This window comes from Megalops cyprinoides, chromosome 18, assembly GCF_013368585.1.
Source record: "Megalops cyprinoides isolate fMegCyp1 chromosome 18, fMegCyp1.pri, whole genome shotgun sequence".
NCBI lineage: Eukaryota > Metazoa > Chordata > Actinopteri > Elopiformes > Megalopidae > Megalops > Megalops cyprinoides.
The window spans coordinates 9,647,638-9,671,510 of record NC_050600.1 but is presented as its reverse complement, the minus strand read 5'-3'; the positions used below and the strand labels follow the sequence as shown (position 1 = coordinate 9,671,510).

The 23,873-nt window shown below is 43.9% G+C and overlaps 3 protein-coding genes and 2 non-coding genes across 5 annotated transcripts; 3 read left to right on the top strand and 2 right to left on the bottom strand.

Annotated features, from left to right (window-relative positions):
• Window positions 1-425: 425 nt before the first annotated feature.
• On the bottom strand, window positions 426-3,233 carry LOC118793594 (U2 small nuclear ribonucleoprotein A'). Its single transcript, XM_036551820.1, is given in 5 exon segments — window positions 426-570; window positions 793-870; window positions 949-1,140; window positions 1,604-1,875; window positions 3,163-3,233. Coding segments are annotated over 4 exon segments (576 nt in total). The 5' UTR covers window positions 1,765-1,875; window positions 3,163-3,233.
• A 2,787-nt stretch (window positions 3,234-6,020) lies between these two features.
• On the bottom strand, window positions 6,021-17,462 carry acer2 (alkaline ceramidase 2). Its single transcript, XM_036551842.1, has 6 exons — window positions 17,046-17,462; window positions 16,015-16,129; window positions 13,622-13,763; window positions 13,115-13,252; window positions 8,553-8,690; window positions 6,021-7,760 (listed from the first exon to the last, which is right to left on the bottom strand). Exons 1-6 carry the CDS (start codon window positions 17,151-17,153, stop codon window positions 7,574-7,576), a joined length of 828 nt encoding a protein of 275 aa, XP_036407735.1. The 5' UTR covers window positions 17,154-17,462; the 3' UTR covers window positions 6,021-7,573.
• Window positions 17,463-19,188: 1,726 nt separating this feature from the next.
• LOC118793213 (40S ribosomal protein S6) lies at window positions 19,189-23,458 on the top strand. The gene is made up of 6 exons (XM_036551279.1): window positions 19,189-19,253; window positions 20,226-20,357; window positions 20,831-21,041; window positions 21,266-21,412; window positions 21,907-22,064; window positions 23,335-23,458. Exons 1-6 carry the CDS (start codon window positions 19,248-19,250, stop codon window positions 23,428-23,430), a joined length of 750 nt encoding a protein of 249 aa, XP_036407172.1. The 5' UTR covers window positions 19,189-19,247; the 3' UTR covers window positions 23,431-23,458.
• On the top strand, window positions 21,648-21,773 carry LOC118793770. Its single transcript, XR_005005707.1, has one exon. It is a non-coding gene; the product is annotated as a small nucleolar RNA SNORA65 (small nucleolar RNA).
• On the top strand, window positions 22,904-23,029 carry LOC118793769. Its single transcript, XR_005005706.1, has one exon. It is a non-coding gene; the product is annotated as a small nucleolar RNA SNORA65 (small nucleolar RNA).
• Window positions 23,459-23,873: the final 415 nt, after the last annotated feature.

Below are 23,873 nucleotides of genomic sequence, written 5' to 3'. Positions count from 1 at the left end.
CTTGTGACCATAGGGTGCCAAAAGCCAAAATTAGTTTTGGACCCCAAATTGAATAATACCCACGCTTTACAGATTTCAATTTTGTGAATAATATTCAATACATCCTTAATGTGTGTTTTAGGTATTTTCAATAATTTCAAATAATCCCTCCCAATATATTTAGACAGATCGTCACTTGCACATTCTTTCATTCATTTCATTCTTGGTTGAAATAAATAAATCACAACTCTAGATTTTATAAAATACACATTTGGAGTTACATTTTTAAGGCGGAAGTCTCCTTTCCTTTAGTTTGTTTGATGAAAAACAAAAAAAATCTCCTGTATGTTTCATGGTCTTTTGTGTCCAGAAAGAATCTTGCACCAAAAAGAATCCAATCTCCTGAATGTGAGAATGATCTGGTAAAGCACACTGTTGTGAAGGATTCAGAGGTGGAGCTATCTCTTCTTCTTGCAGTTGTCTTTGATCCTCTGCTGCCTGTAAGTCTTCCTGGCCTGCACACGCTCTTTCTCCAGCACCTCTGTGTCGTCCAGCACCTCCAAGGTTGGAATCTGACTGATCACATATAGCCTGGGGGAAGAGGGGTACCAACACGCCAGTGCACCAACACACAATAGCCGTGAAAGGACTGTCTGAAACACAAACTGTGGGAAAGACTGGCTTGGATTCACTTGCTCCAAATGCCAAACCGAATTTCAGTTGAACAAAAAAAATGTGGACAGGAGAAATATGTAAAATGTCATGAATGTCAATTAGATGTTAGACTTCACAGATTAAAGTTTTCCATTTCACCTGTAATCGATGTATTGTGTCAGAGTCCCCCCGTTGAAGTAGCTGGGTGCGGCCTCATTGTTCATCATACTGAGAATCCTGGGAGAGAAGAGATGAAGCAGTTAGGTTGACCCACCAATCTATAAACTCACATTACAAATGGTACCCAGCTCTCACTTGATGTTGGGGAACTTCCTGCAAATCTCTTCCACGAAGATGGGCAGGTTGCTGATCTTGTTCTTGTTGATCCAAATGGTAGTGACGCTGGGCATGTAGGGGAACTTGACGTGGGAGTTGTAGTTGTTGCAGTCCAGAATAAGGGTGGTGAGCTTCTCCAGCTCCCCAAGGAGAGCCGGGCTCCGTTATTGTCTGAATTAAGGAACCGAAATACTGAAGCAAACTCGGTCTTGAGACGCGGCAAGCAAGTATTGGCAAATCAATGTAATGCAGTTAAAACAGATGTTGCAAGGCAGCTAAAAATCTTCGTGCTTCTGAAATCAGGACACTCTAAGAACATGAGTTTTCCATTTGCTGAATTAGGACTTTCGCTCAAAATTTAAATATAGATATATATCTACCCAATATTCCCAATATGCATTTGACCAATAGAACTAAAGGAGCCAAAGGCTACAATGGACATTTCACAAGTATTAATCTCATTCCCTTTATGCATTCAACAGACACACAAATTCCTTCCTTGCACCAGTTCTAAGAGGACCTTGTCATGATGTATGGAGAAATCAACAGGTAGTAGGACTAAACCAAAAGAGAAAGTGGGTTTGCATAAAGATCTAGTGAAGGTGTGAGTGGGGGATGTGAGGTGAAAGGATACTCCTCCAGCAGATTGTAGCTGAGATCCAGAACCTCCAGTGTTTCCTGCTGCTCCAAGATGCTTTCGTAAGGGATCTCTTCTAGTCCTTGGTAAGCGAAGGAGAGGCGCCGGAGTCCCAGCACCTGGGCAGGGTTGGCGGGAGTGGTCGTCCCCGACTCCATAGCTCAGGAACCCAGTCCCTATGAGATGCAGATCTCAGGCTTCACTCCTCAGTGTGACTACCCAGACTCCCCGGGTACCCAGATACATACCCGTGTCTTTTCTAGTGTTCTCTGAACAAAACAAGTGAAAAGAGCAAAGATTTTGATGTTCAGTGCTGGTGGTTCATTTATGGACACCTGGGAATGTTGCTGCTTGTCTTCAGTGCATTTACCTCTGTCTTATGTTCTACCTTGTTAAAGGTGCAGTTAAATAAAAAAAAAATGTATTTCTATTAAAAACTGCATGCCATTTGCTACAGCACCTCACACAAGTTTGGAAAACAACTTGAGGAAATAGGTAAATACAGCACCAGAAATTCGTCCCTGATTAATCTTGTCTTGTAAACATTATAAATGTAAATATAGTAACATGTTACCCTGTTCAGTATAACTGTCCCAAATACTGTGCAGAGAAGTTCAAATGCTGTAGTAACTCTGTGGAAAAATGTGGTGTAAATCCGATACAGGCCAGACCAATAATGGTGTCACATATGAGCACTTCAGGACAGCACATGTTGTGTAAGAGTCTGGATTACATTTAAATATCCCGAGATTTAGCCAGAAAAATCACATTTCAAGCATTGCTATGAAAATAATCTTTCTAACTTTCATCCAAAGATGAGAACTATTGTTTTGGGTCATGAACCAGACGTGAACTTAAGTTCTCTATGATACACAAAATGCTAATCTTGCATGAAATTGGATTTATTCAGTATCATGCCAGTGCAGTGAGAAAATGGGTACAGATATACTGCATAAAGCCAACATAAATAACCAGGGCTGAGGAAATGTGTATGTTGCAGCACTGGAAAAAAAAAATTAAGCTATGAACTGACAAATTAGGGAAGGACTTTTTGATTCATATTTCCTGATACAACAACTACATTGCAGAGCAACAGGTATAACAGAAAAGGTCAATCTGGCACAATAAAGTCAGAGCTGGTTGGTTCTTTGCCTAATTATGTATTAGTAAGGATAAGTAAAAAAGTTAACACTTATAAATCATAATACAAAAAGTCTGACAGAATCAAGCCATTTGAAATCACTTACTGAAAAAAATTGCATAAATATCAATTGAATTTATATCTTGGCAAATAATGATTCAACATGCAGCATTTTAACATTCTAGTGTAGCCTTTTAAAAAAGCATAACATAAGTCCAAAAACAGCATCCTCTCTGCAGCCTTTGCCAAGAAGCACTGATGTTTTGCACGAGGGCTTGCACTAGGACATAGGATGTCACAGGTAAATGCTCGCTGATAGTCAATTTAAACAGGGAAAAGTGTTTCCAGTTTACATGCAGGTATTCATATGTAGAGTAAGAGCTTTTCTATTTTAATTTTTAAATGTTGAACTCACCAGGATCCTCAAAGATCCACAGAAGGGTTGCTGTACGACCGCAAGCAGCGTCTTACCAAGCAATGCACTCCCGCTCACTGGACAAGAAAAAGAACTCTTTCATGCCAGAGCTCCGGATCACAAGATCTGGATAATCACATTGCATTTTAACTCTCTCCTCCTCTCCACTTTGCCTACAGGGTCTAGCCAGGCCCGGCCCCTAAGATGTGGTCTTCCGCTCCATGAACGAGTTAATGACGGATTCATGCAGCCTGTGCTATTGACCCAGTTTTAATGGTTTTACATTTTGCAGGTCGGACTTTTTTTTTTTTTTTTCATGCAACTACCTACAACTTCTAAAGACAACATGATATAATTTGCCTGCACTATTTAATCCAGGATAATGTTTAGAGTGATGAGCAAAGGAATGTCTCAGGGCCTAATTGTAAGAAGTATTCACACAGAAAAGAGAACACCCAGTGAAAATGATAATAAACCACTGTAGGATAAGGGATAGCACAAGGCTATAGTTTGCTTATTTCAATTATCATTACTGAACCAATTTACCTCCCTCCGCAAACCCTTTCACCCTTTGATGATAAGTATTTTCAACTCTCTTGCATGTAACTTTATCGAAATATAAATTTACATTTTTACTTCAGTAAATTACTTTTTTATGTAACATGTCATCTCCAACATCATATGGTACCCTGGTTAATTAAAATAGTTTTAGGTGTAAATACACTGACATATATTTGCAAAAGAAACATTTACTCAGAGTACAGTGCAGAATATCCTTTTATCCTTCTTTTTATTTCAGGTGCAGTTCAATGAATTTGTGAAACTGTGCCCTCTGGTGGTGTGGGCAGATGCTAGTAGTGTCAAAGGAGTGGTCCCAGGGACTAGGATTGGTTCATTAGGAAAGTGCAGGTATCCAGGAACATCTTCAGCCCTTGATGGCTATGCCAGCACAGAGCCAGGATATGGAGGGGGTGTATGTGGCCACTGTAGGATAAGGGATAGCACGGGCTGGAAAATGGTCTTCATAATCAACTGAAGTTTTTGTTTTTGGGCTGACTTCTTACAACTGAGTTTCTATCAACTTTCATGCAAAAAAAAAAAACCTGATGACCATTTTTTATATTTTGTATTCCCAAGGATATATAATTTCATAAAGAACCATTCACAACATAAATTTCCTAGGTGAAACTGAGTTACAAAACAAAATAATGATGTACTGACACCATTAAATACCTAAATACGTAAATTAATCTCTTGTTAGCATTTTGTTTGTTGAAAATTGTGTGTGTTGAATTCTGTTAGGGAGAAATGGCTCCAGTCCATTTTACGGTTGGCTTTTCACGCTTTTTTTTCTGTGAAGTAATAAATCTTTTGACAGCATTTGACTGATGAGCGTAAGTTATGGACAACATATTTCAGCAGTGCCCGGACTGGTAGGAACACAATGAGCACTGTAATTAACGCTCACATTGACGCATAGAGGAAGTGCTGACAGTGTGAACGCCATGTCCCCTGACCCTGGCAGTGATGATGGACACAGTCACTGCTCCGCCTTAGACAGAATTACTGCTGCGGGTGTGTGGCACTGAGCATGGCCTGAATGGCAATGCATAAACGTACCCACTGCTAGCTGCACTGCACAATAAATGCATGAGCCTCTAAGAGGGGAGTTGCAGCGGAGCTCTCGCTGACCCCAAAGAGGGCCCCTGTTCACAGAGTGGGAAGGAACACGGGCCCATCCTAATTTCCCGGGACAGCGCTGAGAGAACATTCGCGGGAGGGTGAACACACAGCCTCAGACTGACAGAGGGAAAGGAGAGAACAGAAATCCCTGTCAGAGGTTACTTTTCTCTGAGCCAAACGGATTCCTTCTCTACAGATTTCCCTAGGCTAAGTGCAGGCTTCCAGGAACTCTGTTGTCTGGTGCTAATGTCATGGCCCTATTGTCATGGGGAAATTGGAGGGTTATGAAACCGTGTAATCCATGACAGAGCAGAATTTACAGAATACTAATTATAGGTACCATCAGGTTTTCTGGATTAAACCTCATTATTTGTGAACAACCTGCATTTTTTCCTGTTTAATGCTATTAAAGTATACAATTAAAAACAAGCAGAGGAAATGATTCAATATCTACTTTTTTCTTCTATAGCATGTTTTTGTCCCCTATTTTGCAAGAGATATGAATAAGTACAGAGGGTGCTGTAGCTTGCCAATGGGTGGAGCGATCTTCCAGGGATACAAACACTGACCTCTGCGTTTTATTTGTACAGAGCTTTGTGGATGGTAGCCCCAGTAGAATTCTGAAGCCCACAATGCAGTTCAGTCCAACATGTAAATCTGCTTATTCAAACCACGAAGGGAAATATTAATGCCCTCATATTTGAAAGGCATTGCAGTTATGTTAGGATATCATATTTCGGTGACAGTTACAGATATGTCTTATTCACAGTGGAGGTTTTGTGTTGAGATGTGTGAGTGACCTTATAGAGTGAATACCCCGATTTAACGTTGCTCCACTGCCATAGGCAAAAAGAGAGAAAATGTCAGTGACTAGCTCTCAGTAAAAGAGAATAAATTGTATAGAGATGTGCTATAATTGTGCACTGCATCACACCACAGAGGTCTGACTGAAGTCTCACCGATTCAAAGACGATCATTGTAGTTATCAGTGTTTCTTTTACATGATGCTCTCTGGAAAAAAATGCTTCTATTTAAACACCCCCCACCAGGGAAAAAACACTCCTCAAAATCTTTGTTACAGCATTTACTGCAAAAAATTAAACACAGCATTACAATTTATAGGAAAATTTTCTGCAATTATAAACTTTAGGTGTTCACAAATATGCAATCGGGTAAAATGATGAAAATAAATAGTTTCTGTGCAACCTACCAATGAGTCTTCACCACAGAGAGAGAGAGACAAAGAGATCACAGCCTTTGGCCCGTTTTCCTGGCATAGCTGTACACAGAAGGGTGCAGGGGAGGTTGAACAGGTAAAGTCTGCTGTTCGTCCCACTCCTGCTCATACCTGCAGGGAAGTCTACCACAACGTCTCCTGTGACATCTCCTCGCTGCGAGGGTTTAAAAAAAGTAAACCCATTTCTTAGTCCCTCCAAGTGCTCGTCGCTCAGCAGAACGTAAAACAGAGGGGTACAGCTGTACATATTAAGTGATGCCATGTAAACCAGCTGCTCGAAGGGCCCTCATGTGCGCTCAGCGCTTTGCATACCTTTTACATTTAAACCAAATGAGTGCTGACTACTAAATACAGCAAACATTTTCAGACTCAAACGGCTGGCTTTTGCAGAATAACACAAAAGGTGAAACGGTGAACAAGTAGCCAGTGACTGTGCCTTCCCAGGGTAACACGCCTCTCTCCCAGTCCAAATAACTTACAACGGCACAAAAGCCAGTCACATGATGTACACATGAAAAAGTCAAAGCAATAAATTAAGTTGCATTGTAGAATATATTTTCCCTTTAAACATAAAAATAATCACTGTTATTCCTTATGGCTCAAGAACAGTGGAAAACACAATTTACACCATGTCAAATGAAAGACAGTTGCACCCCTTTGGGAATATTGAGGTGCAAAAAATATAATTGCTTGCACTTATCTCAGCCACTCAATTGTTTAATCTGTCCATTGTTCAACCAACTTTGTAGGCTTGATAGGCAGGCATCTGACCAGCCACTGTGTATTCGTAAACAGATGACACCTGATTTAAAAGCATGATATTGGTGGCACAGGCCAATCCACTGGTTAGTCTTTGATACTCGAGTTACAAAACATGGTAATTGGCAGAACCTGAGCAATGAATTTGGTAAAAAAAAAAAAAACAGAGGCCTCTATTTTTTGTTCCGGAACCATTAAAAAGCATAAGTTAACATTCTTGATAACTCATAAAATTCCAGATTAACTACTACTAAAATCTGACTAATTAATCTAACTAATTAAATGAAAAGTAAATACACCTCCTTTACAGAGTGGGTGTTAAACAGCAGAAATGCTTGTGCTGGACAGCGGAAATGTAAAGTTCCACCAGAAAGAGCTGTTTTGAAATTACCAGATAATTATTATTGCAGGAGTGTCAATGAATGAGCTTCTGACTGTTCACAGGTGGAAGCACTGAGCAATCTTTAGGTTTGCATTGACATCAACATTGTTCACTCCAGAGCTCATACCGTGGTCCCACTCAAGTCACCAGTGGAGCAAATCCTGACATGATACATAGAAAACATTTTAAGCCTTCATTCGATAACAACACATCCTTCAGAGAGCATCCTTCAGAGTCCCTCAATGGAACTGCTACACATTCACTGCCCTCCACACCCCTGTGCTTCGGGGCAACTTGCGTTCGTTTAAAAAGAGATTCGTCGCGGCACTAGGAGTCCTCAGCGGGTCCCGTTACGTCACCTTAATGGAGGACTTTTTGTGGACACACAGCAGGGAGACGTAGGGCACCCCGATGAAGGCCCACTTCTCGTTGGGCCAGAACTTAATGACAGGCCCCTGCTCGGGCGCCTCCGCGGCAGCGTCGAAGTAGGCGAAACACACACAGCCCTGGTAGGAGGCCAGGCAGATGAGAATGTGCCTGCAGGGGGGACAGGAAACAACCACATCACAGTCACGCAGTGACCCAGTGACCCAGCTCTCTCCTATTACACTGGATTACAAGATCACCCTCCTCTTTCCAACCGGAATCCAATAAACAAAATTAAGCAAACTTGCATGTTGCTGAGTGAACTTTACATGGGCCAAAGAATAAAGATAAACAGATCTTCATCTGGTCACCACACTGCTAGCATGTGGTGACACCACAGGCAAAAATAAGATTTGACAGAGTGTAAGAATGGATACAAGTCTATAATTAGTTCTATCAAAGGTGTTAATTTCTACCCACTGTTCATTTCAAGTCATAAAAGGACACACAACAGTCCATATGACAGGAGGTAATGAACAGGGCCTGAAGCAGGATTCTACCAAAATGGTCCACTTGTCAAGTTTGTTTAAAAAGTGACAAGGTTAAGCGCAACTAAAAAGCTCAGAAACTGATACAGAAACTTATTCTGAAACGCTAATTTAATTTAATTCTAAGCTACCTAAGGCAGAGCGTGTAGCACTGACAGCTCACTCAATCTTACATAAATGGCACTAAAGCAGATGAGGTGATAACTAGAAGCTGAAGAAAGAAGAGAGAAACTAGAAAACCGAAACTCAAGAGTGAAACTAGGAGAGCAACATACTGCCACACTGAAACCGCATTCCCCACAAATAAGGGTATGCACACATGAATTCAGACGCTCAGAGTGTAAAGCACATGTATTCCCAGTCCTTGTGCAATTGGCTTCACGCATACTGAAACACATGGCAGCGCAGCACCTACCATGCGCAGTGCAAGTAGGGGAAGTTGACGGAGGACCACATCTCGCAGAAGATCCGGTCGCTGATCCAGCAGAGCAGGGCGAGGGTCCACCACAGCCCTGACAGCAGCCCCAGCTTGAACACACGCAGATTCTCACACCTGCAGTACATCAAGTCCACACACGCACGCACGCACGCGCGCACACACACACACACACACACACACACACACACACACACACAGACAGACAAACAGACAGACACACACACACACACACACACACACACACACACACACACACACACACACACGCACACGCACGCGCACACACACACACACACACACGCAGCATTAATGCACAGCTTCATCCCCATACCAAGTGTCGTCTGACAACACAATGACACGGAGATCCACATTTACATATTTACATTAAATATTATTTATGTTAATGAACTCAAAATGCCTCATGTTATTCTAATGGGGAAAAAATGAGCAGAAACATAACTGTATCTAACAGGTCCTAGAACACAGACCATTCATACACCAAAAAACCAATAAGCAAAACAACATGTACGTCACGTCAACAGAAACTCAAGCAAAGAGCTCCCAGTGAAACAACATGATTTAAAACAACAAAACAACATGAGCAAAGGAATAAGAGACCCTGTCACCACGTCTCAGCCACCATGTGATGAGGTCCAAATTGTTCTTTTATGAAGTTGTTTATCGAAAGTCTGCTCCTTCTTGCGGGTCACGAAGCACACAGTGCGGTCACTGTCCCTGTGCTGTTGGGGTGAACAGACACTGTGTGGACTGTTGATGCCTTGAATTTACGGCTCCTGCTAAAATGTGAGCGTGGAACTACTGGCAACATAAAGGGGGCTTTCAGAAGGCTGCTGATGTCATGCAGTGAATGTTACAATGCAAAGAGGAATGAACCAATGCTGTCTCACACAGAGATGACTTGTTCTCTGGATGTTTTGCTGATTTGGCTCACCAGTAAAGAACACGCTTCCAAATGTTTATAATTTTGCTTTGTGGTTTGAATAAACAGGGATCAAATCCAGCGGTTAAGCCAGGATCTCATTTCAGCAGCAACCTCTCTTGACAATTTAGAGACATTCCCCAAGCAGAAAGATGAAAAGTGTCACAGCAAAGCAGACTTTGCTGTCGGGGATCCTCTCAGCTGGGCAGCAAAGCAGCGTGCACTGTTCCCTCGAAAGAAACACAGGAGGAGAGGCCGAAGGCAGCAGCCTCAGTCCTTGAAAGCCATAAAGTCTGAAGTAAAGATCAGATAACAGCTCCAGTTCTTTCAGGTATTAGTCACGTACAGTGCCTTTGGTTGGGTAACACTGCTGAGAATGCGGCCCCACTGGAAGCATGAAGCTGCCTCCTGCTCTGCACATGTGTTTCATCTCAGTGCACAGAATGCTCCCGCAGAGTGCGCCAGCCTCTGTCAGCTCCTGGGGGTCTGCTCCCCGACACCAAGCAGATGACGTTCAGATTTCAGTCTTTCCAAGTGAAAAACTCGAATTGCCGATTTGCACAGGGGGTTTATTCTGAGCGCTGCTCGCCTTAAGTTGCGTTTTAATGCACGGAAACTTCCTGGGATGTTTTTTTTTTCTTCCCCTCATTGCAACAGGAATGGCCTGAGCCACTGAAAACACCTACAAGGAAAATCCACTAATGAGACAGAAGTGGAGCTGCTTGGATTTCTGCAAATCTATTGGTCTAACCAGACACATCTGTCCAAGTCTGAGGCCAATTGTACTGTGTGTCCCTGGGTGTTGAGGAACACACCATGCTTACACCATGGACTAAAAGTCTACATCCGCATTCACACTCCCTCAAACTCAACACACATGCCAGCCACACAGAGAAAGACCACCTCAGGGGGAAACAGGAAGGTGATGGAGCAAGGAGGGCCTGAAAAACATCAGCAGCAGAGCGAAAGGGAACCTGAGGTCACCGAGATAAGTGAGAACAAAAACAACGGCTAATTAAAAAGGGTTATTAAAGTGCACACGTTGCCGCAGCACCAGGATGTGCCTGCAGACTACATCAGAGTTACGCCACGATAACATTGTGCCATCTCGGTAAAGCCGAGATTATGTTATCCACCCGCTACACAGGCGACCAAACAGAAGTAGTATGTTATAAAGTGGCAGAGGCATTGTGGGAACGTTCCGGGCCGTCTGAGAGGTGCGCGGTCCACAGCGAGACGGGGCAGAGACGCAGAGAGGAGAGAGAGTCAGAGTGACTGTGCCATGGCCTGGAACATTCAGCCGCTCCGCCCGTGACAGGGACATTAACGCGGGAAGATAACCTGCTATTTTTAGCACACTGCACTGATACTGTAGGTCAAGCCTGCTGCCGCCTTAATCCAGCACACCCTGCGTGGAGGCAGCGGTCCTCTTCCGGGCCACGCTCCATTCCCCTGCTCTCTCGGCAGGGGGCTGTGTGGCTAGCTTGGGCAGGGGGGCTTACTCTCTGCCGCCCCCCCCCAACTGCCTGTCCCTACTCAAGTGCTGATATATGGCGACAAGTCATTGATGCATGAATATTCAGCAAGGAGAACCATGCAAAAAAGAAATTAATAAATACATAAAATGTTTGCTCCTTCCACCAGGAAAACAGAGCGCTGAACACTCCGAGTACTTTGATATGAGAGCAAGTCCTGCAATTGTTCAGTGTAAATGCCTGGCTGTCGCTGTGTAGCCAGAGCGCATGTGTGTGCAGTGACACTCTGTGCCCTGCACAGTGGGATGCTGTGGGGCCTCATTCTCCCTCCTACAGTACACACCAGGTCAGATGACACAGCTGCGCTCTTCTGCAAAGGCCAGCGATCCTAAAGCGCCCTTATGCACAGGCTCTGTGTAAAGGCAGCGTTAAAAACAACCATGTGTTTTATTTCCCAGAACGGTCTGGAGACGTTCTCATGCATCGGGATTGGGGGGGGGGGGGGTGTTATTAGCTGGCCTCATTATCTACAGAGATATGCAAATGAAGGGAAGGACGCTGAGTCTGATCTCCGAAAAACAATGTGAAAGCAGCCTGGGGGGGAGAGAGATGAAGCAGCTCCTCACGGGGGAACACGTTGTGCTGCAAGAAAGCCCCAGGGACACTGACTGCACAGATGAGCACGCCTCACTCTCACCCCCCCCCCCCCCCCCCCCCCAAAGTTTACTCATCTGCAGCAGCGGGAACTGGGCTGGAGATCAATTAGCTTTTTCGGTTTCAAAGGAAAGTAACAGCATGTTATTTTCACAAACTGGAATCAGACACGACAGTGACCCTTTTTCCTGCAGTGGTTAGCATCCACGGTCATCACGGAGAGCACCAGACAGTGGAGACAGGGGAGAGAGAGTGAGGAAAGGGACTTGCATGGCGATGGACACCTTTACACGCTCACTCCTGCTGTAGTGGCAGGATATTTCCACTGTTCAGCAGAATTACTGTACATCACAACCGTCAATGTTCCAGACAAGTGACAACAATGGCTGACAAAATAATTCTGTGCACACCATTTCCCTAAAGTCTGATGGGAATCAATGGAAACGCTTTGCTATCAGAAATCAGCAATTTGTTGTAACAAGGCTCAGAACAACTGACAAAATGGGCCCATAACAGCTAACAAAATGATCCCACATTTTCCACGTCCTGATGTCATAATCAGTTCAAATTCCCACAATGCGATGAAACTGATTTTTAACTGTGAGAATCAATGAAAGACTTCCAATTTTGTAGTGGTCTCCAAAACCACCCTATAGAAAACAAACTCACTAGAGCTGTTCAGTGTTACAGAGACCGCCTTCTTCCTCACAGGACAGCACAGGGATTGTGAGGGGTGAGAAACGGAGGCCCACGCATGTCCTGCCAGCACGTGGGGAAATGTATTGCCTCCTCCACCACAGGCAGGTCTGTGTGAGTCGTTTCTTGAACACTGCGGCTGCCTCTTTGTCTGAAGCGAGAGGGTGATGTGGCGTCTCTAGCGCTTCGTCCCATTGGCTATCCAACCAAATTAGAGACGGCTGGCCTGGCTTGAGGGGGGCTGCCATCCCTCACTGTCAAAGCGATAGCTTCTCAGACCACAAACTGTCAGCTGGGCCCCCACTTGCCTTCGTTGCCGGGGCGCGTGACAGCAAAGCGGAGCGACATTCCTTTTAGCTCTCACACGTGCTTAACACACTAACAGACATTACGTGAACCGGTTCCCCACTGTTCTACGTACAATTCAGCTGAGCGGTTACTGTAAGCATCACACAGCAATCTGTGTGTGCAAACGTCTAGTGTGAGCCCAGTTATTCTAATACATTTGATTCTGCACTTCTTTACATTTGCCCTAAGACAAAACTGACTGAGGCAGGATGTCTGGCAAGCATTCAGTGCCGTTTTAGAATTCGAGATTTTTTTGATACAGTTCACAGTAATTCAGCTAAGTATTATTATATTGTGTGTGAGTCACTTGGTGCATTTACCATTTAGGAATGGAGGGGGGGGGGGGGTATTTTTAAATGTCACAATCAGAATCCAGACATCTTGGAAAGTGCAACAGTATATCCCAGCATGCCCCAGGCCCTCACCTCTTGAGTTCTGTGATGAGCAGTGCAGTGCAAGGGATGCCCAGGGTCATCAAGGAAATGGAGTTAATGGCAGGCTTGACAAAAGCCAAGCAGGTGGTGACCCCTGAGAGAATGCCGATGACCACTTTAAAGCGGGACCTGCAGAGAATTAGAGGTAAGCATTCATTTTCACATCTTTTCCCCACATTTCTACACTATAGCTTCTACACTCCATCATAAAGCTACTGTCTGTCAAGGTCTGTTTAGTATACGCAAGGGCCTGTTCTAAACCCAATGACAAAGATGACAAGGTGTACACATAGGTGAGTGGGATGCAAAGCTGAGCACAATATGTGACTGCTGGGCAGAAAGAGAATCATGCCTCTGTGACTGCATGGAGCGAATGTAACTATACACTCTGCACCAACAGAGTGTATGGACAATGGACATGTACAACAATGGACAACAATGGACCTTTGTCATGTGTTACTTTGCATGTATTGATCATGTTCTGCATTTTGCCCTTGCCTGTCTTTGCGAAAGATCTTTGGCAGGTATCTCTTGGGAAACCACATGCCGATGGCACACATCAGCACCCAGAGGATAGCCAGCTCGTCCAGCATCTGGCCCAGGAAGCTCAGGGTGGCGTGGAAGTACGTGGATCCGATACCTGAACCAGGGAGACAGGGAATTTGACTGCTTGCTGGTAGTAAAAACATAACCCCTATTTTTCACATAGTCTTTAGAGTCAAATTCTGCATGCAGCAAAGTTAAATATATACCATGTAGGGCATGCTGTTTTTTGAGGGAAAAAAATACTTCAGCAACAGATATGAAGCCAAGATCACTGCAGTCTTGTAAAAACAAATTCCTTCCTTGAAAAAGTATAGAACAAATGTACAAAATAAATCTATTTAACTAACAATCCAGAGACGAAGGTCTTTTTATTTAAGAACCTACAATTTTTCTCTCTGGCAAAGTACAACTGATCAGATATAAATTAAGCAGTCCTCTTGTCTCATAACTTCGCCACGTGAACACAACAGGCAGTTGGAGAGCTAAATTTAAACCCAATTCCATCTCCTTCCAGCTGGCTGACTGGTCACATCCACTCAAACCCTTAGGGGAAAGACATTGACTTTGAGCAGCCCTGCTACAGAGCAGCCACGGAGCTCCAGCACGGCCAAACCAAGCACCACTGGACCCAGGCAGTACAGCTCAGTGCACCGCTTCTCTGTAAGAGTGCAAGAACACTCGGCCTCTCGTTATCAGGGCTGCCCAGACTCCTTTCTCCACTTAACATCTGTCAGAGAGTCAGGGCATTACTGGGACCCTGTGCTGTTTAAAGGAACTTACCATCAATCAAGCCTGGATTAATGCTCTAAATGGCCACCTCCCCCAGCCTTGTAGATCAATGGCACTGGCAGGGATACGTCGAAGTCACAGTTCCCAGTGAAGAGCAGTGAACTACACAGACTCAGGCAAGGATAATGCTGTGTTTTGGGGGATCATGCAACACAAGTACAGAAAACCAGCTGGGTGGTCATTCCATGCACTGTGCCCCCTACACCAGCCAATCCACATGCCAGAAGGATGTACACAGCTTGGCACCATTAAACACAACCTACTGTATGCCATGAGAGCTCAGCTATATAGCTGAAACAAATCAATCAGGTTGGGTTTTCCCTGTCAGTTTTTTTTACAATTTTTTTCTAGTTTTAAAAGTGTCACCCTACAGCATGAAGAATGCATTGTTGTCAGAAGTTGGACGCTAAACCGAATATATACCAGATTTTCATAAACTTGTCAAACAAGAAAAGTCCATTTCAGCAGTACGCCATTAAAACCGAATACATTTGATGAGGTACCTTGAATCTGTGTCTGAACATATGTATCTGCACAGTATGACTTATGGTGACCTGTGCAACTTCCTCACTGAACTTCCTCTTTTACTGGTTATGATGTGGTTTGATCAAAACAATGTGTTGCTTTGTTCCTTGTTGGGGATATCATTACATTGATAGATTCTGTGCGGCTCTCTCTTCCTTAGCTCACATCTTTGAGTCATATTGCACCCAAGTGAGAAGCGGCAAATAAGACCAGTGATCCTGAGCAGAGTGGACAACACTGCCATTGTTTTGGGTGATCTTTCAGTTTTGCTGAGAGAACCCCCCCCGTCCCCCCCGGGAAAGCGCCTCTGTGGAGTTTGCAGTTGCTCATGCTGACTCTGCAGAAAGGGATTTATGCAGTAATGAGAAACATCCAGATCTACTGGCTCACTACACTGGAGATGTCTCAGTGCGATGGGACACGGGCTGACACATGTCTGTAAATGTCACGGTCATGTTACCAGGAAGAATAAAAGCACTTGGAAAACGTTTAACATCAATCAACTGCTTGAGTATCATAGTCACTTGCCACCAAATATGACCAAGAACTGTGGTAATGAGGCAATGTGAGATACTTAATCGTAACTGCAGTACTGGAGATTATCTGACAAAACCCTGAGGTAATCCTCAGAGTCAAGCAGGGATTCTACTATGTACACCACACCCTGACACCCTGGGGACCGAGTACTTTGCTGAACCCCCACGTATGAAAAAGTCATTCTAAATAAATAAAATATATTGTCACCTCTCAGGAGCTGTACAGGCATCATGAATGGTCATTATGTGACCAAAAATGCAAAATGTCATCTAGCTGGGTCTAAGAAGTTTGCTCACTGCAGAACTCTATCCCATTCTACTAAGCTCCCTCCTCAAAAACCAGGAAAAGGAATGTAGACAAAAGGTCTTGCCCTTATGCTTAATCACAGGAGCGCTTTGTGCCGCGCAAAGAAATCCAAGCAAAGGGTCACTTCAGTAAGGGGTTGCTTCTCTCAGTTACATTACTACATCAAGACAGGGAGAGAGGCAACTTACCGACCACAACCAGCAGGGTCCATATTAGATATATCCCACTGTTGAAATGCGTGGCGTACTGGCGAAACAAGCACATTAAAATAGGTGGCAAAATAAAAAACAATACGTTGCTGATCTGAAATGAAAAAAAAAAAAAAAACAATGGTTTAAATTAAATGTAATGAGCAGCACAGCTTGGAAACAATAAGTAAACTTAACATATGCAGCGAGGCATTTCAAGACACGGACGAACTAATCTCAGCAAGTCAGGCTTTTCGTTAAGGTACAACTACGTCACAACATAATGCATTATTAAGTGCATTGTTAAACATATTTCTAGTAAATGAACGTCTTAAATGTTTTAAAATTGATACAGAACGAAATTCGTTAAGTGCCACGCTAAATTACTCTTGAGCCAAAGACTGACATTTTCAGAATCAGTACACGTTATATGCCAATTCTTAAACTACAGTACCAAATAAAATGCGATTCATTAATTTCATTGTAATGTGAAGTGTGCCTTCCACCTGAATATGATCTCAAAATTCCCAGCGCATTTATGAAATACGGGGATTAAAAGCCCACCTAAACAATCAATCAGAGGACCGTTTTGTCTTAGAAACCGCTATGCCAGCTAAATGCCTGTCTTGGTGGAAGCTAACCAACTTCAGAGCGACCTGTAAAAATGGAACAGCTGCTCTCCAGGAACAGCTGAAAAATATCTTAACGCTATCGCAGCTAGCTAACGTTACCAACTGTGGCTAGCTAGCCAGCCAAACAGACTGGCTGGCTAGATTAAATAATTAAATGATTTTTAGCATACCTAGGTGGTAAAATATACAATCGAATAACTATAAACACAGCTGTAATGGAATGCAGTGGCGTTACCTAACAAGCAAGCCGGTCAAAAACACCTTGCTAGCAAGCTAGTTTGCTCATAGCAGAGCGATAGCAAAATGTTCAAAGCATAATAGTCATGCATGGAAGATAGGTTAGTATTGCTATAGATTTACAAAGCAAGTAGAAGAGGTGAAAACTTTATAACTACCGACCGTGTTGTAAAACTCCGCAATCCCTGGATAAATCAGGTAATTTCCCTCACACCAATCTACTTCGGAGCTGCCAGCCTGCAGCTGGTTCCAAAATACAAGGTTGCTCATGTCTTCTGTCTTCTTGACGAGCTAGTTAGCCTGCTAGCTCGTCACTCCGCAGATATGCCGCGTCTGTTGTGTTGTTTATTGTTATGAGCATGTGATGATGTCTTGATAAAACGGATGTCTGCTGTCAACGTCAACCAAGTTACAAAACACTTTTCTCAACTTCAGGCGTTTGTACGTTATCTATACAGCTTCGAATTACACTGATGATACAACTGCAAGAAGTGCGATGACCAACAGCTGACTCCCTTTGTTGTTCATGTTAGTGATGGGCTCCCGTTACCCAAATCTCCGCTATCTGAAGCTTGAGATCCCAGTACCTCGGCTGTGAGCACCGATAGCAACAACTAGGATCTATATAGTTGGCAACATGTGATCAACGCATGCGCGGTTTCGTTTCGCTTCCGCGGCAGGATTGTCAAGCAGCCTTCATTAGCACGTTGAATGCCCAGTCTGTGAACGTCCCGTTAGCGCGTATGCACGAATATCTGTGGTTGCTTGCATGTCTACAACATTCGTACCAACTTTGTGTGTTTCATCCACATGAAAATAAATTTTAAAACCCCATGGGAAACCATGATTAGGGTTTTGCCAGGGTAAAGAATTACTGGTTGGTAATGAGAGTTCCTACCCAAACATGGATGTTATGTCTCTTAAGGGTTTAGTCAAATGGTAAACTTTATCACTCTGTCAAAAATTCAGGCAGAAAAAAAAGTTTTAAGTCATGTCATGAAGTCGGGAACGAGATGGTGAGGATTGCTTTGCATCTGTAATATTAAACACTGAGTTTCCACAGTGTACTTCTGAATTGTCTGAAAGAATTGTATTGAAAAGTTTGAAAGTCCCATAAGACTGCCAGGATCATGCACTATGCTTTTGTGCGAAGTTAAAAATTACACCTCTGCATCGTCATTGTGATGGTACTTACAAGGTGTTAGGCCTACTGAAAATGAGATTCATTTATGTTTATGAAAGGTTGTTTTCTCATATTCCACAACTACTCTGTAATACGGCAGGGTTCCATTTAGGAGCTGAATTAGGTTACATCTGAACTGGGTTACAAATCTCTTCTTAATCATATCAGAGATCAAGCAGTTTCACTGCTGCCAACACTCCCTGCCAAAGACTCTTGTCTCATATCAATACGCTACATAAAGCCGTTTCTTTTCTTTTAGACCATGGCATCAAAGTACTAGACTTTGGCAGGATATTACACCGAAATATAAAAGCTCAGGAAAGGTTACCTGATGGAAATTTGACTTGTATTACGGCAGCAATTGGTCAGTCCATCTACACCAGAGTAGTATTATGTAATTGGTATGCTTGCATTATTTGAGGAAGGATATTTACAGGAAACAGTTAATTACTTCCACTGTACACCTTGCATACTTTGCATTAACTTTTGGGATAACAATGACGAGGTGTCGCAGCGTTTTCCTGTTACTCACAGTACTTACGTATTTAGGTTTTGAATAAATATTGTTTTTACAAAGACAGATGGGAAAATGCACACGTAAAAAACGCACGCACATAGTGGAAAAATGCACGTGTTTTCCTGTCAAATTCGCATTCACAGAGGGGAGCACGTGTGCATTGGCAACGCATTCACACAGAATTCCAACTAGCTAGGAAGAGCTTCTGGCATGCATCCATTAATGATAAATTCAAAGGAATGTTGTCCAGGAAAATAACATATACTGGTCGCATTGGCGATGTATAGCTGTATTCCTTTTTCGTAAGTACCGTTTAATAATTATGCAAGAAAAAGTTACCACGGTCAATACACTTCAGATTTGAAAACAATCACTTATCGTCACTTGTCATGACGAAGGCAGCGCGAAACGGCATAATATTTTGAAACACTCACGTTTTTCTACACAGTTACAAGCTGTGAGCTGTATTTGTCACTTGGCCGGGGTGTCTCGGGTATTATGTTATTGATTTATTTGCATTTACTACACTTTTTCCCACGACTTGTTGATGTCACAATAAACGAAGAACAAAAGTATCGCGATACCACCACGTGTCTATTGAGAGTGAGAGGCGGAAGAGCGGTCTCTTTTCTGTGGCGGACCGAAGTAGTGTCAGTCCTACAAAATGAAGGTAGGGAGAACGTTTTTCACACTTAAAGCCATACGGACACGTTTCATCTCGTCATGTTTAGGCCATATCAGAATATACACTCTGTACAATACAGTCGTGTTCATCCTGTTGTGATTGTGTGGTTTTTCAACGAAGATGGATGTTGATTGTTCACTATTATAGCAAAGGAGGATGAGTTACCCCGTTAAACATGGCCGCCTCCTGTAAGGGAAATGTGTAACTAATTTTTTTGCCGCAAGTCGTAATTTTGTTGCAAAAAATGCATAATATTCCGTACGTTATCGCGGTCAACATCCCTAATTGTATGCCCGTAATTACACCTGTTTACTGATCAGGAGCATTGAATATTGAACCGAGTTAACTTTAGCTAGCTTGTGTTCTGTAAAGTTTCATTGGTTCTAGGCTAGCTATGTAGCTAGCAAGCTAACTAGACTTCCAACATGTTCAGTCATAGCCAGCTAGACCCGTGGGGTTGATTGCACTTAAATAACCAGCTCCAGATTTGTTGACGTTATAGCTGGGTCTTTTAGAACATCGACAGAATGAACCCAGCGATGACAGCTTACATGTGCACGAATGTTTTGAAGTAGTTGCCTTGCTAACTTCCTGGCTGCTTTTGCATTGGCTGGTAGCAGTAGTCAGAGAACCCTAGTTAATTGATTTTTTTGTTGTTGATCGTGTCGCGTTTTAGGAAACTCAGACGATATGTAGAATAGGGCTTGCTTTACTATCAGGCTAACAAGCTTGCTAGCTTTTATTTCTATTCTGTGGGTAAGGGACTACTGAAAGCTAACTAGACAGCTATTAAATTAGGTTTAATAAAACTGGTTGGTTAATTGGTGTTTGTGGATTTTGATTCCCACCCACGTTCTCAACGTATTGTAAACGGTTCTTTCTGGGGGATGTTTTTGGTGTAGCACCTTTTGCTGACAGGTCTGTCAGTTAGTATATTCCTTGTTCGTTCTCTTGCAGCTGAACATCTCTTTTCCGGCCACCGGCTGCCAAAAGCTGATCGAAGTGGATGATGAGCGCAAGCTGAGGACCTTCTATGAGAAGCGCATGGCCACAGAAGTGGCTGCAGACCCCCTGGGCGAGGAGTGGAAGGTGGGTCTGTGTTCTCTGTTCCCTCACTGCACTTTCAGGGGGACAAATGATCAGTTTTAGCATGGTTATGCACCAGTGAGGAAGTCTCTAGACATACCATTAACTAATCAGTGGTGAAATTCACTATCATTTTATTTGCTTGACAGAACCCTTTCACAGAACTTAGTGTCACACATTCTCAATTCATTGATCTGGTCAATATTTTAAGTAATTCATGCAACAGTTGTCACTGTGTGTTACAATAGCTCACTAGAGAGCCAAACGTAATGTAATGGTTTCAACTTCAGTTGTGCTGCACTACTGCGTGAGAACAGGGCAAGGCAGATGACATCCAGTTCTGTGTTACATCTCTTGTAAAAGTCACAGTTGGTCTGACAGGTTTACAGAAGTGTCACATTTTAGGACATTTTAGGTTGGTAGCAGCTATGCTGTCCTTGCTGGTTCGTCAAACTGTGGCCTGTGCTGTGTTCCAGGGCTATGTAGTGCGCATCAGCGGTGGCAACGACAAGCAGGGCTTCCCCATGAAGCAGGGCGTTCTGACCCACGGGCGCGTCCGCCTGCTGCTCAGCAAGGGCCACTCCTGCTACCGCCCCCGCCGGACCGGAGAGCGCAAGCGCAAGTCCGTCCGCGGCTGCATCGTCGACGCCAACCTCAGCGTGCTCAACTTGGTCATCATCAAGAAAGGTCGGGAGTGCTCTGATGTTCTGGCATGTCTTTCAGCTTTACCCGCCTGTGGTTTCAGGCGTTTTGTATTGTTATATGTGCGTTAGGTTCAAAGCTGAAGCGTAAGTGCTAAGAACTGGAGAACGGTAGTGCATTTAACCAGTTGGCTCACTTTTGATTATCGTTTGCTCAGTCATTGACTGCCAGGGGCCCGGCTGTCTGTTGAAAGTTTGCTCCTGTCCCAGGTGAGAAGGACATCCCTGGCCTGACGGACAGCACTGTCCCTCGCCGCCTGGGTCCCAAGAGGGCCAGCAAGATCCGCAAGCTCTTCAACCTGTCCAAGGAGGACGATGTGAGGCAGTATGTGGTGAGGAGGCCCCTGACGAAGGAAGGTGAGAAGATTTCTGTCTTGTGGAAGATGAAGTTACAATCTAAACGTAGACTGTGGCAACATATGATCTTTGAGTGGAATTTAGCCACCATGGAAAGTCTCTCTGTCAATGGGTGGCTGAACCGGATGGTATGAGCCAACCTTTATCACACGTGAGGTGTGTTCAAAGGGAATGTGCATCGGTTGTGAATGGATTTTTGAGCTTTCAGTGTTTGTCCGGATATGGTGTGGAGCCCTCCGCCACTGTGCCTGTCTGTGTGAGTGACTGGTTCATTCCAGTGGGGGCTGAGAGTAATCCAGCTCTAGGAAGCAGGGCTGCCCAGACAGGTGGGCAGCTCTGTGCCGAAAGGCCTGGAACACGCCTTCTGGGGGCGGATTCACCCTGCATCCTCTTTCATTCACTTAACCATCACAGGATGTAAAGTGGTAGCTTTGAAGCAGGTGCTCATTTTTTGGAACTGCACTCTGAACCGTGCGTCCCCCCCCCCCCCAAAGGCAAGAAGCCCAGAACCAAGGCCCCGAAGATCCAGCGGCTGGTGACGCCCCGCGTGCTGCAGCACAAGCGCCGGCGCATCGCCCTGAAGAAGCAGCGCACCCAGAAGAACAAGGAGGAGGCGTCCGAGTACGCCAAGCTGCTGGCCAAGAGGATGAAGGTAGGTACCCCCCACTCACACCCACAAGGGCCGCCTCCCAGCTCTTAAAGCAGTGGCGGTTGCTCAGCTGTATCTGGTGTTTTTATACCATGAGGTCCTGGGTAAGGGTGGGTTTATAGCTTGTCGTCTGTGTAGCTGTTGCAATTCATACAAATGATGGGTGAGACTGTGTGGGACATTAGTGGCTGTTTCTGTGTGAGTGGTACAGAGTGATTATGGTGTTTGAGAGTGGTGTCTTTGGTTGGAGGAAAGGTCAGTTTTCCTCACTTCTAACAAGAAGATCTTTGGGGTTGTTGTGTTCACAGTGGGGGTAATTGTGTACTGTGTTTCAGCCACTCAGGTTTGAGATTGTTGACCTTTTTGTGTAGCATGTTAAATGCCAGAAGGTAATATGTCATTAGTACTTTTTTCTTTGAACAAGATTTCACCCAAATCTGAAAGCCTAAATTACTATTGCCATTAAAACTGATGCTCTGTTTGGTTTTTTGGATGTGTTTGCTTGTTTTATAAGTGGTTATAATGTTCACCTTGAAGACTAAAGTGTGCTGGATGTTTAATTTTGAGATTTGATTTTGCGACTCTTGAAACACACATACACCATTGATTACTCCTGATACCTAAATTTTTAAATAATGCCTGAGGTGAACTGGCATTGTGAGAGTGAGAACATTTTTGTTTAAGAGAAACCTAATGACTGAGAGAAGACAGATGAAATTGCTGCAAAGGATAGAATGGGAGGTTATTTCAGTAGACATGTGGTTTGCCTTCATACATTTGTAAGAGATTTGTGGCAGAGGCTTGAGAGTGAGTTCTTTGGTAATAAATGTAGTGTGAAGCCCTCCGCCACTGTGCCTGTCTGTGTGAGCGACTGGTTCATTCCAGTGGGGGCTGAGAGAAATCCAGCTCTAGGAAGCAGGGCTGCCCAGACAGGTGGGAAGCTCTGTGCCGAAAGGCCTGGAACACGCCCGTTGGGGTCTGCTTCCTCCCGCATCCTAATCATTTCTCTTGTAATGGTGTGTTGAACACCAAATGCTTTGGTAAAATCTCCATTGTTATCAGTGGTGTTGAATGCATTGTGTGATATTAGCTGCAGAACAGATTGAATGATCAGTTAATATTTGGGGTCTTGTTTAACCCCACACCACCCATCTGTTAGTTTCATATTCAGAGGATTATCTACACTGTGTGCATAGGAACGTGTTAGTACACAGGAAGGTTAGGTTTTGGGGGTACGGCTGTCATGTTCATAATATGCATCTCCATCCTGCAGGAGGCCAAGGAGAAGCGGCAGGAACAGATTGCAAAGAGACGTCGCCTGTCGTCCCTGAGAGCCTCCACATCCAAATCCGAGTCCAGCCAGAAGTGAAAAACCAATTAAAGTTCTTCTCAAACAACTGCTCCTGGTACTTCGTGATTTTTTTTCTTTAATGGGGAGGTTCACATGTATAAAGTGATGATGACGTGTACAGGAATAGTGAATTGATTCATCTCTGACACTTCCATTGTGTATGTCAGTCATGGCTGTCCCTTGGTGTTCAGCTGCTGATGGTACATCAGTTTTTTTTTTTTATTCATATTATTTGTCAGACTTACCCCACAAATGGGAAATACTAAATACATGTTTCCATGGCTGGCCTCCATACCCCATAGCATCACTGGAAACACACACTACTTTGGCAAAATGCATTGTACTCACAGGTAAAGGTAGCACCCTAACCACTGGGTCCCAGCAGCTAAAAACACGAAATGCAGATAGTGTGGCCATCGTGGGTTAAATTAGACATTTGCATTTGTCCGAACGGGACATAA

Coding starts and splice junctions, on each gene's coding strand:
- LOC118793213 (XM_036551279.1), top strand. Junction 20,358..20,830: donor CCCTGGGCGAGGAGTGGAAG/GTGGGTCTGTGT, acceptor GCTGTGTTCCAG/GGCTATGTAGTGCGCATCAG. Junction 22,065..23,334: donor TGCTGGCCAAGAGGATGAAG/GTAGGTACCCCC, acceptor TCCATCCTGCAG/GAGGCCAAGGAGAAGCGGCA.
- acer2 (XM_036551842.1), bottom strand. CDS start 17,153: ATGAGCAACCTTGTATTTTGGAACCAGCTGCAGGCTGGCAGCTCCGAA. Junction 13,253..13,621: donor AAGATCTTTCGCAAAGACAG/GCAAGGGCAAAA, acceptor AATTCTCTGCAG/GTCCCGCTTTAAAGTGGTCA. Junction 8,691..13,114: donor CTCATCACAGAACTCAAGAG/GTGAGGGCCTGG, acceptor GATGTACTGCAG/GTGTGAGAATCTGCGTGTGT.